Source organism: Ptychodera flava, chromosome 11 (assembly GCF_041260155.1).
Source record: "Ptychodera flava strain L36383 chromosome 11, AS_Pfla_20210202, whole genome shotgun sequence".
NCBI lineage: Eukaryota > Metazoa > Hemichordata > Enteropneusta > Ptychoderidae > Ptychodera > Ptychodera flava.
The window spans coordinates 7,368,562-7,385,296 of record NC_091938.1 but is presented as its reverse complement, the minus strand read 5'-3'; the positions used below and the strand labels follow the sequence as shown (position 1 = coordinate 7,385,296).

At 37.6% G+C, this 16,735-nt stretch overlaps 1 protein-coding gene across 2 annotated transcripts; it reads left to right on the top strand.

The window, feature by feature from the left end:
* The first annotated feature begins 1,442 nt into the window (after positions 1-1,442).
* Positions 1,443-16,735, top strand: LOC139143404 (transmembrane protein 237-like). 2 transcript variants are annotated; one of them, XR_011554585.1, is made up of 17 exons: positions 1,443-1,515; positions 2,291-2,345; positions 2,657-2,719; positions 3,728-3,922; positions 4,550-4,630; positions 5,963-6,085; positions 6,647-6,746; positions 7,710-7,753; positions 8,158-8,292; positions 9,318-9,424; positions 10,232-10,434; positions 11,266-11,342; positions 11,891-11,978; positions 12,787-12,816; positions 13,277-13,398; positions 13,754-15,988; positions 16,177-16,735. XR_011554585.1 is itself a non-coding variant. In XM_070713701.1 (16 exons), the coding sequence occupies exons 1-16, from the start codon at positions 1,501-1,503 to the stop codon at positions 13,828-13,830; spliced, it is 1,515 nt and encodes a 504-aa protein (XP_070569802.1). In that variant the 5' UTR covers positions 1,443-1,500; the 3' UTR covers positions 13,831-16,735. The 2 variants fall into 2 exon arrangements, 1 of the variants encoding a protein (XP_070569802.1); XM_070713701.1 differs by having other exon boundaries at positions 13,754-16,735.

Genomic DNA, 16,735 nt, shown 5'->3' with positions numbered 1-16,735 from the left:
TTTTAGCCAGATGATAGATGGAGCCAGATAAAGAGTGATAAGAGGTTACTTCTCAACTTCAATACAAACTATTTGTGTCTACAGTCCCTCGATCACGCACGGCTTCCTGGCCTGCACTGAACACCGACGTAGCCATCGCCATGAGTGTCGCCCTTACTTAGGGTGGACCATTTGATATGGAGGGGGGATTAGAATATTGACACTGTGAACACATTTTTACTCCCTGCTTTACCTGAAATTACTTTTTTAATCACATGAATTCGTGCATCTTTTACCACTTCCCTTCTCAGAGGAATCTTTTTTCAAGCGCACTGAAATGCCAATATTTGCTGTTCTTTTTGTGAAGATGCTTTTCTTCATGACATGACAAAACTGTAGAAGGAAAATGTAAAACAAAAAACGAAATCAATGAAATCTGTTCCCATTTCTTGATAATGTGGAATCCTTCAGGTGTAATGGGCATGTGTTTCTCGGAAAAAAAATTATTTCATAATTTCATTTGAAAATTTTAACCTCGACGGTCCCATCTACCTCAATCAATCATATTACACTGTCTCGGACGTACTGACTGTGCCAGACAGATGTCGTCGTCTGCAGTCCAGTGGCGGATAGTAAGATGTAACTGAATTTGGCAATACAGCGTGTGGATACCTTAAAAACAAAATGTAACGGAAATAACGACCTGCAATGGGGAGAAAATTGTGAAAGAAGGAAAGCCCAATAGCGTTGATCGCGCTTTCAGGTTTGTTAGTAAATATAGCTGCACGCGCGGGACTTTCGGACAATGCTGCCTAAAATTCTGACAATTGTTAGGCCTATTGCATGCGCTGCTGTGTTTGCAGCTTGTAGTCTGAGCCATACAAAACTACGAACTACGTGACTTTTAGTAACCATTGTAACGCTAGCAGGTTTTATTTTCGTCGTTCATGCGGAAAATGCAAACAAATATTATTTATGCATATTAAGCTTAATGAGAGAGAACAGTGACGTCATTTGCGATCAGTGCTACGGAAACGCTGTGTGATGCGGGAAGCAGAACTGGAACCGTGTACGATATCGTTCAACTACTTGTTCCAAACTGTGGAATTAAAAATGTAAAAATAATTATAGGGAACCAAAATATTTTCAGATCCCACCCCTATACCCAGTGCAAACCATTCAAATTATCTCTCTACTACTAAAACTTTCGAATCTCCCCACCCCAACCACCCCCTCCCGAGCTCCCGGTGTCACCAGTCCCGGGCCTACCCAGTATTCCTGAATGCTGTGTTTTGGCATTTTATCACAATAACTCCTTCACAACGCAACTTTTGGGTTGTATAATGTAATTTTGCGAGCTGGCAAACGGGAAAATCTGATGACTATTATTGCAAGTCTCGCCCTGAGAACCGTGCTGGAGAAGGGGCACATTCCCATATCGCAATGGGTCACTCAACTGGGTCACTACGAGGTCAACATTTAAGCTTCTGCGCAAGCTCATAACAACATCGGAATTTCAAAATGGCGGCGGCGGTGGTGAGTAAAAACAAACCGAGCTCTCGCTTGTTGGGCTGTATTTGAGTCTTTAATTTTTGCCGTTATCTATTTTAGCAATTTTCTTAATGGTGTTTGTTCTATAGGGCTTAATTTAACTCAACGTGTTCGTTTGGAGAGGTCGGCTTTTGGCTACGCCGTCTCGATAGGCTAAGTTACTAGCTTGACGTGGTTTCTTTCTCTCAATTTCTCTATCCCAAACTGTCATACACATGACCTCCAGTCCAGACACAGTCGCTTGTGTGAAGGTACCCAGCAAAGGCCCTGTAACCAAAAAAAAACAACTCACCCTATCTACCCAACAACAAGCGACTGTGCCTCCAACTTATGTGAAAGCTTTAAGTACATCTTTCGTTGTGATCTTAGCCTACTCCCTCTTATGTCCCTGGCAGTAATGCGCAGTTGGTAAGAGTTTGGCTTGGTAGGGCTGCAGATCACAGCAAAGTATAAATTCCTCAGTTGCTGTGCCTGTGCGGCAAAGACTTTAATTAACTAATAGCACAAGCAGTCGACATCACAGTGGATTACGTGTGCTGCCCAACATGTGTAGGTTAGTCCATGGATCTGTGTACTACCTCCATGTTGAGTGGTACTGTACAGTTTACTTCATGCACATATAAAAGGATAAATTACAGAATCAAATGTTATAGGTGCATACAATTACATTTTAGCGCATAGGTTTTCCAACTGTTCTTGTTATTAGCCGAACATTGTAGCCTTCATGCCAAAAATTACCGCCTTTATTTTCAAATTACAGGCCACTCCATCGAAACCGAGGTCATTGCCTCCCCTCACCTCCGGCAGTGATCCAGGTAGGTTATGACAGGCCCGAAGACCAATTAGACTCTGTGCTTTAGACAGGCATATTTCATTAGTGTAGTCAACGTCAGATTGAAAATGTGTGAATTCAGATAATGCTCATTATTTATATCCAAGTGTTCCTGTAAATACATCAATGTGAACTCATATGTGTATGTTACTATGTATGTGCCAAGTTTGTATCTGTTTCAATACTGTTTACATATTCATTTTTCATCAAATGTTGGCACCTCTTGACACTTTAGGAGTTAAATTGTCATGTTTCATTGCTATATAGTGCTCTCTTGCTTTTTTTGTCATGTAGATGCTATCACGTCATCCACAAAGAGTGGAAAGCGTAAAAAGAAGAAGAAGCCCATATCAGATGGTAAGTGTCACAATAGAAAGCAGCAACTTAAGACCATCATTATTTTCAGGCTTATTAGGAGGATACATACCTGTATTTGGTATCAGTAAAACTGACAGTGAAGTTCTGTTTTAGAAATGATGAAGAAAGACTGCTGACAAATTTCAGTCAACATAACCTTGAAGTTGTCATTAGACCATGCTTAGACCATGTTAAGCTTGTCTTATTGATCGACTGAACAGTTTTATTTGAACCTTGGTTTTAATCTTTTCACCACCATGGGTTGGTATGTGCCTATTGTTTACCTATGGTAAAATTTGACTGTCATGTAGGGCGTTGAGTAAGTATGTGTGACAGGTTGGTTTCCAGACAGGCCCATTTAAACTACACAGTTTTAAAAAAACAAAACAGGTATGTAAGTAGTTTTCTCAAAGCCTCTTATCAATGGTGTGGTGTTACAAATGCTAGTTTGTTAAGGATTTAAATGTACATTGGACATCGTTTGAAGGCAGCAATTTCATGTTTCAAGGTAAGCTTGTCCCACTAGTTGCCCTTATAGGACGAGTCAAATGGTAACAGCTGAGCGTCTTTTCTTAATTTGTGAATTGCATAGGCATAACCTAGAGATTGGGTGGAAAATGTGTGTATATCCAAGTGGAAACTGTTGTTGTGGAATACACTGACTACCATTGCTGTCAGCAAATTATTGAAGTGTTTGTGACGTCAAAAAGTGCCCTTGCAATTTCAGACAAATTGTATGACATTTATCCATAGCTAATCGTGGTTAGTATCAATGGTCTGTTTAAGAAATATACGTTATTGGTTAATAAGCTGCAGTATTTAAGGTCCTATTCTCATGCAGGTCAGTGTGCACATAACCTGGCGTGAGGTAAAATACACAGACTTTGTGTTTCATGAATTGTATTGATACTGCATTTTAACGAGATGTGATGTTGTATTTCGCATGCAAGTCACATGCTCTGGTTCTTATGTTCTAATGATTTGCGTAAATAACTTCCCACACCCTAGGCATTGAAACCAGCGATTCACCGGCCACTGGTAGTACAGGCAGACACAATGCACTGGAGGACCTAGAGGCAGAAGACAAGCTACACTCTCTGTCTGGCAGCAGCGAGAATATCCTGAACGACACGCCGAGAAAGAGAAAAAAGAAAGCATCTGGTAAACTTCGGCACGGCTATGATTTTGAGAGTGGTGCTGAAGGTATGTGCAGATGTGATCACCTAAGCACCAAATTTTTGATATCGTTTTTTGTTTACAAGGGGTACATGTAGGTTTTACCTCCATAGAGTGAAACAGTTGTGAAGGCAATGCCTCCCCCCCATAACATTCCAGATTTCTGAACTCTTTGAGTCATTTGAGGAATATCTTGAAATTTTTATTTTTTCTACCCGTAGACCCTCTAGAAAAACCTTTCTCAATGCTCCATGGTCAACCTCACACAAACGCCTGATACAGTAGCCCCATACCATCAGATACTGTGTAATATGTGAAATTTTCTTGATTGAAAGAGAACACACTTGATTTTGTGGTGTGGACAGGGGAATAATAGGAATATATTTACTCAGTGATTGTGATTTGACTGTAACAAAAAATTATAACAGTCTAGTCCCAGTATCTACTGAATTCCAGTGCTTTTTAGCTGTGTGTAAACAAAACCATATATACAGTAATTCTGCATTTACTGAATGGGTTATGTTAGAGCATGATGCAGAAAATATGCAAAATGTTCAGAAAAGTATACTTTTCTTAAATTTGTGGGTGTGACCATCCTTTCAAGGGTTGCACTGAACAAACTGTCAAGGAAGTTGTCTCTTTGATCGATTACAGCTGAATTACGAGGAGGCAATGAAAATCATATCAACAATTTGAAATCTTCACCCAGTGCTGCCAGGAGACGAAGAGCCAAAGGTAAAGTGAAATCAAGGAGAAACAAACTTCAGCATATTGAAGATTAAGGTAGAATGTGCCTCAAAAGTGAAAGACTTCAGCTTTTGCTCAAACTTTCCAAATGAAACTTTCCACCATTTTTTCACAAATTGAGGAATAAAAATCAGGTGTCACCATGCAATGTTTGGTACTAGAGACACAAATAACCTGATATTTATGGACATTTCAAATTCATAATGGCCTCCATCAAACTCTGTGGGCAAAAAAAAAGACTGTAAAAATATTTCTTACTCCAAGAGCTTTAAAATGAGCCCCCAACAAGTGGAAGACCAGAAAAGAATTGTAAAACTGAGTGAGTTTAAATATCTGTCCCCGAGGCACATTCTACCTTAAAGGGACATTTGTTCATTTTAATTCAGGGCAAACCTTAAGTAATCATAGTTAAATACAAATCTATAGAGGACTCAGTTTTGTTTATCACTGACTGCAACATGAAGAGTTGATTCTACTGCTCCAGAAATTTGCCTCTTCAGCTGTTGTGCAGCAATGAATATATCAACATACTTAGATAACACAGGCATTAAGACAAAGACTGGAATACTGTTCATGAATGCTGTATTTGAAAATATCTGTCTCACTTTTAACAAATCGATGGTGATAGGCAACTCTCTACTGATAGGTAATTGGAGCAGTGTTATGCAAAGTTGCTATTAATTGTGTCAGAACAGACAGTGCAATGAAGCTGTTACTTGTATGTTTAAATTTCTGTATTTGTCAGGTGAACTGAACAAATTTAATTTTGTAACTGTAGCAGCAGTGATGAAATTAATGTGAGTCATGTGCAGGTCTACATTTAGTTATGTTCTTATGCAAATATTTCAGAGATTTCAGTGTAAATTTCAGCTGCAACCTTGCACATTGTAGCAAACATGTGAAAAATGACAAAAATCTTGTAATATTTATTTCAATTGTCTTATTCAAAGGGTCGCGCAGATGATATCTTTTGGACAAGTTGGTTTTATCGTAAGGGATTGATGAGTGCATACTAAAGCATGCCCTTGGTCAGGATTCAAGTTATATGCCCCTCAAAGCAGAAAGGTTTTACACATTTGCTCAGAAAACTTTAAACATTCACTTTCATCATCAGAAATAAAACTTATAGGTAATTTTGCAAAATTGTGAATCAGAGAAACATATTACCTAAAATTTATGAATATTTGAAATTCAAAATGGCTGCCATAACCTTCATCAACTCTGTGAGGCAAATTCCAATTACAGTATCTCCGAAACAAGGGGGAGAAAACTTCACTTGTCTTGTGGTAACTGTTTTGTTGTACTCTCTTCAAAATACAGAGACTACATCGAAGAGAGTTCCGAGATCTGTGAGTGAGGAAATCCTGCAACAAGAGCAGAATGGCAGCGTTGAATCAGCCAGAGAGACAACTCCAAGGAAGAAAGCCAAGCCAAAGACAAAAGGTGAGCGCAGTAGTCTTTTTACTTTTCAAATTCGTTTTTAGTGAGTCTGTGCACTGAAGGGGACATCTTGAAATTCCCTTGAGTCAGACCCACATAAAAAAAATGGAAAAATATGCATGTAAAATATTTTACAGTGGGGAGGACACTTGAGTGATTGGTGTGCCATGGATAAAAATGAATGTATGAAGTACAGAGCATCCATTTGGCTATTGCAGAAAAGTGATGTTCCACTTTTGTTTTCAGCAATATTCTGTCTTCTACACCCTGTAGGTGACTTAAACTAAAGAGGGCGCTCTTGTTTGCTCATTGTTAATTCCAGTTGACCCTTGGGTTGCTCCCAAGGGAAGTCTTGTCTCTGCCTCTATTCTTTGTAATTTTTTTTGTACACATATATTTTTCAGAAATGGACTCATGCATTTGTGCTTTTCCCTTGTATATGATTGTTCAACATAACTCTCTGCTTGTTTGTAAAATATTGTGTTTCCATTTCCTCAGCTGCAAATCTTGGATTCCCAATGACAATGTTTTGTGGAATGAATCTTTGATTTATTTCTCTTTCAGAGGAGAGTCCTGAAGGCGGAGATGATGGCGGAGAGACTTCCAGAACACCGAGATCTAAACCACCGTCTGGAAGAAAACCAAAAAAGAGGAAACAGCAGAGGTAACAAGTGAAACTGTTACACCAACTATGTTCATCCATTTTTATAACCTCATGTCACCCAATGTCTTGTTATTTTTGTCAGTATGAATACATGTAAATCCATTTTGATTAAAATTTGATGACAGCTTCTAGCTGCAGTGCCACTGTCACTCCCTGTCAAGTGAAAATTTACAATTTCCTCGTCACAATACAGGATGTAAATTCATGTAAGAATGATAAAAATAGGTGATTATGCCAATATTTAAACCTAGATGTGAAACTTGATCATCAACACTTTGCTTCCAGCTGAGATGTAAATCTCCCCATGATGTCATAGGTTACCCTAGGGTCAGAGTTCAAAGGTGAAAGAGTGACAAGTGCAAAGATTGCTGGACACAGACGATGTTTAGTATTGATCATAACTGAGAGAACTTTTAGACCAGGTTAGAGGATGGCATATGTAGCTAGAGACCCTCTTCAAAATCTTTTTACATTTTATCCAATTCAAAAGATTTGCGGCCAGTAGTCTTCAATTGTATCAAAACAGTTGCTCTGGAAAATAAGAAAGTTGAAAAAGGATCTTATATAGAACTCTTTAGATGCACATTATTATCTTTATGATGTTATGTTCCATAAATAATTATTTACTGTACGTTACAAAAGTCTACAAAAAATTGTTCAGAATATGTATAAATTTTCCTTGTTGACAACAACAACTGTCAACTTCAATGAGTTAGCTGAATATTTCCTCTCTGGCAAGTATTTTTTATGATATTCAGTAATGCTGTCTTCTTGGACACATCACTTAAAACCCATCCACAGCTACTTGTAGATGTAGGACTACTTCAATGAAAGTGTTCTCACATGATACTTCTCTTATTACTAATGTCAATAGATTGAGTGTAGTGATTTCAATGTGCTGGTGAGTGTTGATCATATTGGTGAAGTTATGTATATTATGTGAGTATCCCTTGTCTTTTTCAGAGTTGCAATGTCTGCTGATGAAGATTACCAAGCTGACGGAGAAGGTGATAGTCCATATCTATTTTAAACTTCTTGTTTTTACACTCTGTAGCATTGAATATATTAGAAGTCAAAAATTCAAATTTGAGCAGAAACCGTCAACGGTACATGGAAAATAGGTTGAAAATACGCGTTTGTATTGTCGAAGTGACCAGCAGGAGTAGAGAATGAATTGTACCTGGTGATAAAGCCGGTACAGGTTGATTTTTTCAAAGACGTATATTACGTGAAAAGCCTACATGTATAGGTTGGCTCACAGCTGTTTTGTGGCACTGACCCCTGACCCAATAAGCCACAGCAGTGCTTGGGTATTCACAAGTAACAGAGATGGTGACAGATATAATAGTCTCCATTGAGCAGAATTCTTTGAATGGCAAGCTTTATGTCCTCCTTTGTGTGGTTTTATCAGTTTCAGTTGATTTTATGGTGCATGAAGAAGATCTTATCACAGCTGACAGAGAGAGATCAAACGATGTGCCAATGCCGTCCCACATGACCACCCTGCCTAGCCAGCCAACCAACCGACTTTTTATGGAAAGGAAAAGTATGTACCCTGATTGAGATTGCATTTTTTTGAGTTTTGGCCAGTTTCTTTGAATATGAAATAATATCAGTGACAAAAGGTTAAGATATATTATGGGAAAGGGGCATAGGCATCCTTTTTATGTCTATTGGATGTTTTATCAGTGTTGATTTTGAGTTATGATTAACGGTATCCAATGCCTTTTTTGTTCCAATTTTTATAAGTCAAGGCCTGCCAAGAAATATGTATACCGGTAGTGGATATTTACATTTAAGCCTTTCTAAACCATTGTGACACACATAAATTTGGTCAATTTAACAATGGTACATTGAATCTCATCATTTACTTTCTCCATTATGGTGACTATAAGTGTACATACATGCATTGAGATTGCATTTTTTTGAGTTTTGGCCAGTTTCTTTGAATTTGAACCAATCCATTTCACAAAAGATTACAGTAATTGGATTACAATTGAGTTAGTGTGAAATGACAATGTTCCTACATTATGACTGCAATTTTAAAGGCACAAAGTCGGCCATTTTTCATGAATTTTGTTTGATACGAGATACTACTTATATTGTTTGACATGTTGAAAGATACTGAATGAATAGATGACCATGCATACATTCAACCCCGGTTTTAGACACTATCAATGAAACCAGTGCAAAAAATGAATTAATGGTCATGACCATTAATTCAATTTCGCGATGGTTTCGTTTAACATGTCTAAAACGGGGTTCAAATATATGCATAATCACCCATTCATTCAGTATCTTTCAACATGTCAAACAATATAAGTAGTATCTCGTATCAAACAAAATTCATGAAAAATGGCCGACTTTGTCCCTTTAATCTTGAATTCTGACATGGAATTTTGTATCCTACATAATAATAAAACAAAGCCTTTGTAGTGCTGGTGATGTGGTGGTGATGGCCATGGGATGGGGTGATACTGGTTGTATGAGGAGCAATTTAATAGCTAGGGAAGGGGGGGGGGGGACATTGAGATTCAATTTCTAACCAGCAGTATCCTGTGTATATTGTAGCTGGTTTCAAAAGTGAACAGAAATCACGTCTTGCTAAGGCCAAGGAAACTCAAGAGGAACGCAGAGAAGAACCAGTGAAAACCGTTACATCCCCAGAATTAGCAATGGTATGTCCATATGCCTGTCTAAGCTACCCTAACACATGAAAACAACAAAACAGTCCCTTTGAATGATATTTATTACTTCACAGTACTTTCTATACAGTCTAGCATTAAGAGAGGACATTCTGTGTATACTATCCACCACTTCATTATTACTTTTGAGACACCTCTATAATCAGGACACTTCTGGAGAAAGGACAGATATTTCACGACAAATGTTCAGATTGAGTGGATGATACTTTTTGCTGTGAATGGTACTTTTTGCTTGTCTAATGAAGTCGCCTTTCTATAATGGACTTTGCGCATTTGTTTTTGCAGTGAGAGAGATTATACTAGCTGACATTCCCCTTCAAGGAACAAAGTCGGCCATTTTTTCATGAATTCTGTTTGATACAAGATACTACTTATATTGTTTGACATGTTGAAAGATACTGAATGAACGGATGACAATGCATACATTCGACCCCAGTTTTAGACAAATGAAACCATGGCAAACATGAATTCATTCTCGCGTTGCTTTCATGTATCATGTTTAAAACCGGGGTATGCATGGTCACCCATTTATTCAGTATCTTTCAACATGTCAAATAATATAAGTAGTATCTCGTATCAAACAAAATTCATGAAAAAATGGCCGACTTTGTCCCTTTAAGTGAAGAACCATTTTTCAACGCTGAAATTAAAATTATATACTAAAAACATCACAAGGCATTTAAAAAAATGCTACTACAGAAAAAAAATCCCAAAGAATTAAGTCTGTTTACTGTCTTCAAGAAAACTTCATACTGTATCTCTTTTTGTTTTCCTGTACAGTCTGTCCACCGTGGTCACATGACCATATCATTATTTTGCCATGGTATCTTGGCTGGCTTTGCTCTGTGGCAGTGCGTTGTGGCGTATTCGTTGTCAGCAGATGGTGATGAAAACTTCCTGGCCAACTACTACAGGCTGTCACTGCCAGCCATGGCCATGTACTACTTTCTGTTGGCTGTGTGTACCGTGTCGGCATTCGACAGGTAAGCAAATGGCAGGATATGGCCCCAAAACATTGATTATGTCTCTGACAAAGTCGAAGGTTGTTGAATGCATGAATGTTTTGTTAAATCCATGCAAAAAATGGAGAAATTGAAGAGAAAAAGAAACATTTTACTTTCGTTGTGAGAAATTGACCCCTGTGAATAAATTTATAACCAGAGAATGAGTATGGACCGTTCCTTACTTTGCATTGACTTTGTGTAGGATAGTTCAAGATTGAAACTTCAAAGAGTCTTTGTCTCTCACATCAATTGAATTTTATGGTAGCTTGTGCCCCGAAAGTGGAAGACTTGAACTTTTGCTCAAACTTTCCTTGAGGAATCTTTGAACCATTTTCTTTCAAAATGAAGAAAAAAAATCAGGGGTCACCGTGCAAATTTTGGTACTAGGCAAACAAATAATTCAAGATTCACCCATATTTAAGATTCAAAATGGCCCTCATCCATGTGTTAACTCTGTGAAATTGTAATTTTCAAATTTCGAGAAGCTAAGTTGGTGAAAAGTTTTCTTACACCAATAGCTTTAAAATTAACCCCACAAGTGGCATGTCAGAAAAGAATTGCAAAAGTTTGAGAGTCCAAATATCTGTCCCTGAGGCGCGTTCTACCTTATATATAGCCACAGTGAACCAATGAAAATAAACAAAAAAGGGGCAATATTTTTCTTCTGTTGTTAGATTTACTTCAGTATTATGAAGAACCTGAAATTGTCTACAGCTGTAATGAAAAATTCCCTTAATTTGCTTTCTATTATTTTGCATGCATCAAAGAAATAGTATGACAAGTTTGTGATCTTATTTTCACTCTCTACAGATATGATCTTGCCAGACCGAATAGGAAGTTCTTCAAAGGGCTTCTAACTTTCCAATCTGGAGCTATATCCATTCTAGGTAAGTTTTAGAAATGGTCTCAACCAGACCTGGACTTGTTTGATCACAGAGTAACTCATAAAAAAATGATGGAATGATATAAAGAGATTGAAACGCCAAAAGGAATTTAATCAATTTTAACAGAGGGAGAGACAGACATAATTAATCAACTCTATCCCTTTCACTACAATGGTTTGGCCCAAACCCAAAGTTATCAATGATGTTTGCGGACTGTTTTACGGGAAGTGGGGAGTGAACAGGTGAAAAAATAATCAACATAGGATTTTCACTTCAACATCTCAAAGACAGCTCTAGTACAACCAATGTTTTCTGCATTTCTCTGTTCCTTTTGTATCGAAAAACCAAGAACAAACTTTAGGTTTAGTGGGGGGCTGATTTTGGCATTTCTTAGGTATGTAAAATTTCCTGTCCATAAAGGCTGGTGTACATGTACATGTATTTGTGCTCAGTTCCTATATGGATTTTAATCACCATACATGTGATTTGTCAAAAAAACTGTACATCATCACTGAAAAAAATACAAATCATACATGTATTGTCTTTTTCAGTGTATTTGATCACTCTTATTTTCTCTGTGAGTATCACTGCACTAGATGATAGAATTGGTCTGTATGGCACCACTGATCCTCCATTGTGGTAAGTGTAAATCAGTTCATCTCCAATACAGACACTTTGTTAACCTTTCCCTACCGGGTCAGCCCTTTGCCATTCAGGTCAAGTTGGTTGAAACTAGAAAAGCATAACATGTGCGATGTAATGTATTTCAATGAACTTAAGTACTTGAAGACTGGGTAAATATAGAACATGATTTTCACTAATTTGATCTTACGCAGACAGTGCAGGTCATATTGACGTGTGTCATAGTGATCTTCTAGTTCTCTGATTTTTCTGCCGGTTCAGAATAAGTTGCGTTCATAAAGGGGTGAATAATTACATGTTCATAATTAAGCCAACCTAGGTGCATGAAAAAAGTAAATGTTAGCCTACCTAGGTGCATGTGAAAAAGTAAGTACATGTACATCACCTGACAAATAAAATCCTAGAAATTTGATATGGATTTCAGTATTTTGGAACAAGGCCATTCAGTGGTAATTTGACTTGAATCTGTAATTTGACCCTAAAAGCAGTCAATGGTAGTGATAGGTAGAAGTTTCCATTCTGTGCTTCTCTGCCATGTATTCTCGGACTGGGATGTTTAAGTCTTTTTGTTGATAGGTGGCATTGCTAGGCAGCCAGAAAAGTTTTGGAGTTTACAGAAAATGTTTCTACTTCCATGGATGAGAACATATTTCATGGAAAAAATCCCAGCCAAACTTTGTAACTAGCCCAGTCGGGCGTGCAGCTGAAAGTGATACCAATGTGAGACAGTGTTCCAAATGCTGATACTTCAATTTTGCAGATTTAAGACTAAACTGAAGTTTTCTTTTTTCTGACTGTTTTTCAGTGAACCCAACTGTCCAGACGACTCTCTTTGGTAAGTGAAGAAAGCCTTTCTGTTGTACATTTGCAATATCACAGCTGTTGTGGACTCTATCTACATATGCGTGTATGTATGCATGGGCATATACATGCATGCATACATGCATGTATGTATGCATGCATACATACATACATACATTCATACCTACATGCGAGTTGGAGGGTGGCGCAACTCAAAATTTCAGAATGCCCAAGGGGATTCTGACACCAACATACACGTAGCCATTCACACAAACATATGAACATACATATCTAGATTTATACTTGTGTTAATACATACACACATATAGTAAATACACCTACATACACACAAACATACGCATTCATGAATGTGAAGATTGTGAAGCCTATAATTATTAAGGAGACACTCTGTTCATCCTGTTGTTACATAATTTACTGATACCCTTATCATTGAGCTAGAGACTATTACATTATCCATCATCTATCAACCCCAGGCAAGACAACGAGGCAGAGTACAGGCTCTATGTCTGGAGAATTCTGAATCTCATGAGAGTGATCGGTGCCATCCTGGGTTGGATTATCCTCTCACTGACTCCGACCACAGATTACACACAAGGTACACTTTCATTATATGATATACCCTTCTTCAAGCTCTTGATCACAGTCAGTGGTGATTTATTCATTACAGAGTTTGATTGTTGCTATACGGTGTTTTCCAAACTTGCATTGTCCTTGTCCAAATCCCTTCTCCGTGACTGGGACACAGGAAATTGCTGTTGCCTTTCATAACAAAAATATGTGTGAAAAGTATCAAAGGAGGGAGCTTCATATTGCTGAATATTGATTTTGTTTTTAAGTACAGCACTTGTTTGCAGTATAGCTGTTATGCTCATCCTGTCTTGGTGAATTTGATATTTTGTCAGTTCTGTTTCACATGCCTTGATCATTTTATGTGTCTTTGTGTATTTCAGACCATCTCAAACAGACTGATGAGCCACTTTGGGATGAAGCAGACACAGAAATGAACCAACGACAGCATGGTGTCTAGCTGACGTGAGACCTCAAGAGGGCCCTTTGCCAGACCTTTCAACTCTGGCCCACGTTTTCCAAATGTGTGGAAGCCAACCACAATGTTTCAAGGCAGTTAGATTGAATCAACAATGCTTACACTTTCATAATGTATTAATTAACAATATTAAAGGGTTTTATAATTCTCCTTGAAAAAAATTGCCCACATCAACATCTGATGTTGTGACAGTGTGAACTCTGATATAAATTTACTCATGTTGGATTGAAATATGAGCAATTGCAAATCTAAAATGTTTTAAATCGTAAATCTCCTTTTCAGCAAATCAACGTTACTTTATATTGAAATTGCAAAATCTTTTCGAATGAAAATATGCTTTCACAACAAATTTCATTAGAAAGGAAATTTTCTTATAAAGTTATGAAGGGATTGAATGATAATCAAGAATGTTTTTATGAGCACTGCATTTTTGCCAATCATTTTTAGGAATTATTTATTTTTATGATTTAAAACTTAGTAGTTTAAGCATTAGTAGGAGAGATCTATCACACAGACTATTGATGGATTTACAATGGGTTTGTATGACATCGGTGTGAACGTCTGTAAGAACTCGTCATTCTGCTTCTGTGGAGGCACTCTCCACAAAGTGAAATGAAGCCAGCTTTTAGTTACTCCCATACTATACAAAGAACCTGTCCACCCAACCACCTTGTCAACAGGTCAATGATTACCATTGGTATTGGTCTTGGCCAAACCATGGCAGTGAGAACATTAAATAGTGGATGGGAAAACGGGGAAATGTTGAATGTAATCCACTCTCTTACCTTTTAAACCGTCAAATTGATATTTTATCACGCAGGTCAACACAGAGAAAGGCTTCAACGTGATTATCTAAAGAAAATAACTTTGTTAATTAAGGTTGTACAGGCAATTTTTGCTCTGTCATTGATAACTGTGAAAACTTCTGACGAGTATGCAGATGATAGCGTAGTTAGTGGTGTGACCAGAAATTCACAATGTCTATAGTACTTAAACTTTCAAATTCACTGTTGCACGAGAGTCACATCACCTGAACATCAGTTCATGTTTGCACGGATATACTCAACGTGTACAGCATATATAGTGTTACCAAATGTCCGTCCATTGCTGTAGGTTGCCAGTTACCCCTAGACCCATGTGATACTTACCCTGACCCTTAGCCCTAGCCCCAGTTAGCTGGTGTGACATGGCCATTTGGCAATTGCTGTGAGGCTAACAGTCGTAACACCTGTATCTTTAAAGGTATACAGTCACCTGTAATCTAAATATGCGCATATATGGTCAAAGGGGCGTTCCTTGGTATTTGAAATGCCCATGTGAGGGCGCTGATTTTAAAAAGCGGCCACCCGCTTAAAATCTGTGATTGGTTAGATTTTATCTTTCCATGGTAACTGTGGCAAAATTGGAACAGGTGACAGTATACCTTTAAGTGTTTTGAATCTTTCTCTTTGGAATAGTAGAAGGTGAAGTCACTTAATGATGCAGCACAGCCACACTCTTAAAATAATCTGGAACTATTACACAGTGTTCCGTGCTGAGGGCTATGAACCCACAAATGTCGGCAGAGTTTCCCATGCATTTTACTGTGCAGGTTCCTTTAAAGGGTAGACTCCACCCAAAGGAGAATGTTTATCTGGTCTGCTGTTTTTTGTAGACTCATTTTGAAGTCTGTGGAGTAAATGATGTTTCTGCTCTCTTGTTTATGTGAAAAAAATTTTTTTTAACATACTTAACACAGATAATAGTGTCCACATTGAATTTCAACTATCAGTAAATTTAAGACAATTGTTTCTCTTCTACAAAAATGATGAATGACACCTGACTTTCATTCTTGACTATGAAAGACAAAATTCTAAAGTGTTCCTGAGGAAATCCGGTGTTTTCAGTCGAGTTTGAATTCACAACATAAGGCACCCACCCAGTCACCCAGCAGCGAAGCCACAGACAAAACCGCGTGGCCAGATCCCCAATCTCAACAAAGATTGGTTCAATACTTTGAAACTTTCGATTTTGAGATGCATTTTACCATAATGTCGAGGGATAGCAAAATTGTCTCCAGGGTTTTCAGACCAATTTTTTTTTCTTGAAAAGTAATAGGAACTGTTCATAGCCGTGCATGCAGTGCACTCCGACGGTATTGGTGCAAATCTTAAAGGGACAAACATATAGAAATTACCTTAAGATATATGCATTACCTTAAAGGGACAAAGTCGGTCATATTTCATGAATTTTGTTTGATACGAGATACTACTTATATTATTTGGCATGTTGAAAGATACTAAATGAATGGGTGACTTAAAGGGACAAACATATAGAAATTACCTTAAGATATATGCAAATCTTAAAGGGACAAAGTCAGCCATTTTTCATGAATTTTGTGTGATACGAGATACTACTTATATTGTTTTGCATGTTGACAGATACTAAATGAATGGGTGACCATGCATATATTTGAACCTGGTTTTAGACACAATACATGAAACCATCACAAAAATGAATTAATGGTCATGACTGTTAATTCACTTTCGCAATGGTTTCATTTAATTTGTCTACAACTGGGATCGGATATGTGCATGGTCACCCATTATTCAGTATCTATCAACATGTCAAACAATATAAGTAGTATCTTGCATCAAACAAAATTCATGAAATATGACCGACTCTGTCCCTTTAAGGTAATGCATATATCTCAAGGTAATTTCTTATCTAAGAGTAGGCCACAAGTATCACATTTTGATTTATAAACTATTTTGTACATAGCAATCAACAACATCCTTGTATATTTGTAAACTTCTTGTTTTCCTAGTGAGCAGATGCATAATTTCTTCATAGCAGACTGTGCTGTTTGTCATTTTGTAATAAAAAAAAATCTTTATATTTATTAAAA

Bases quoted from the DNA above. Each gene is read 5' to 3' on its own strand.
- LOC139143404 (XM_070713701.1), top strand. The intron at 2,720-3,727 runs GTAAGTGTCACA...CCCACACCCTAG, and splicing joins GAAGAAGCCCATATCAGATG to GCATTGAAACCAGCGATTCA. The intron at 8,293-9,317 runs GTATGTACCCTG...TGTATATTGTAG, and splicing joins ACTTTTTATGGAAAGGAAAA to CTGGTTTCAAAAGTGAACAG.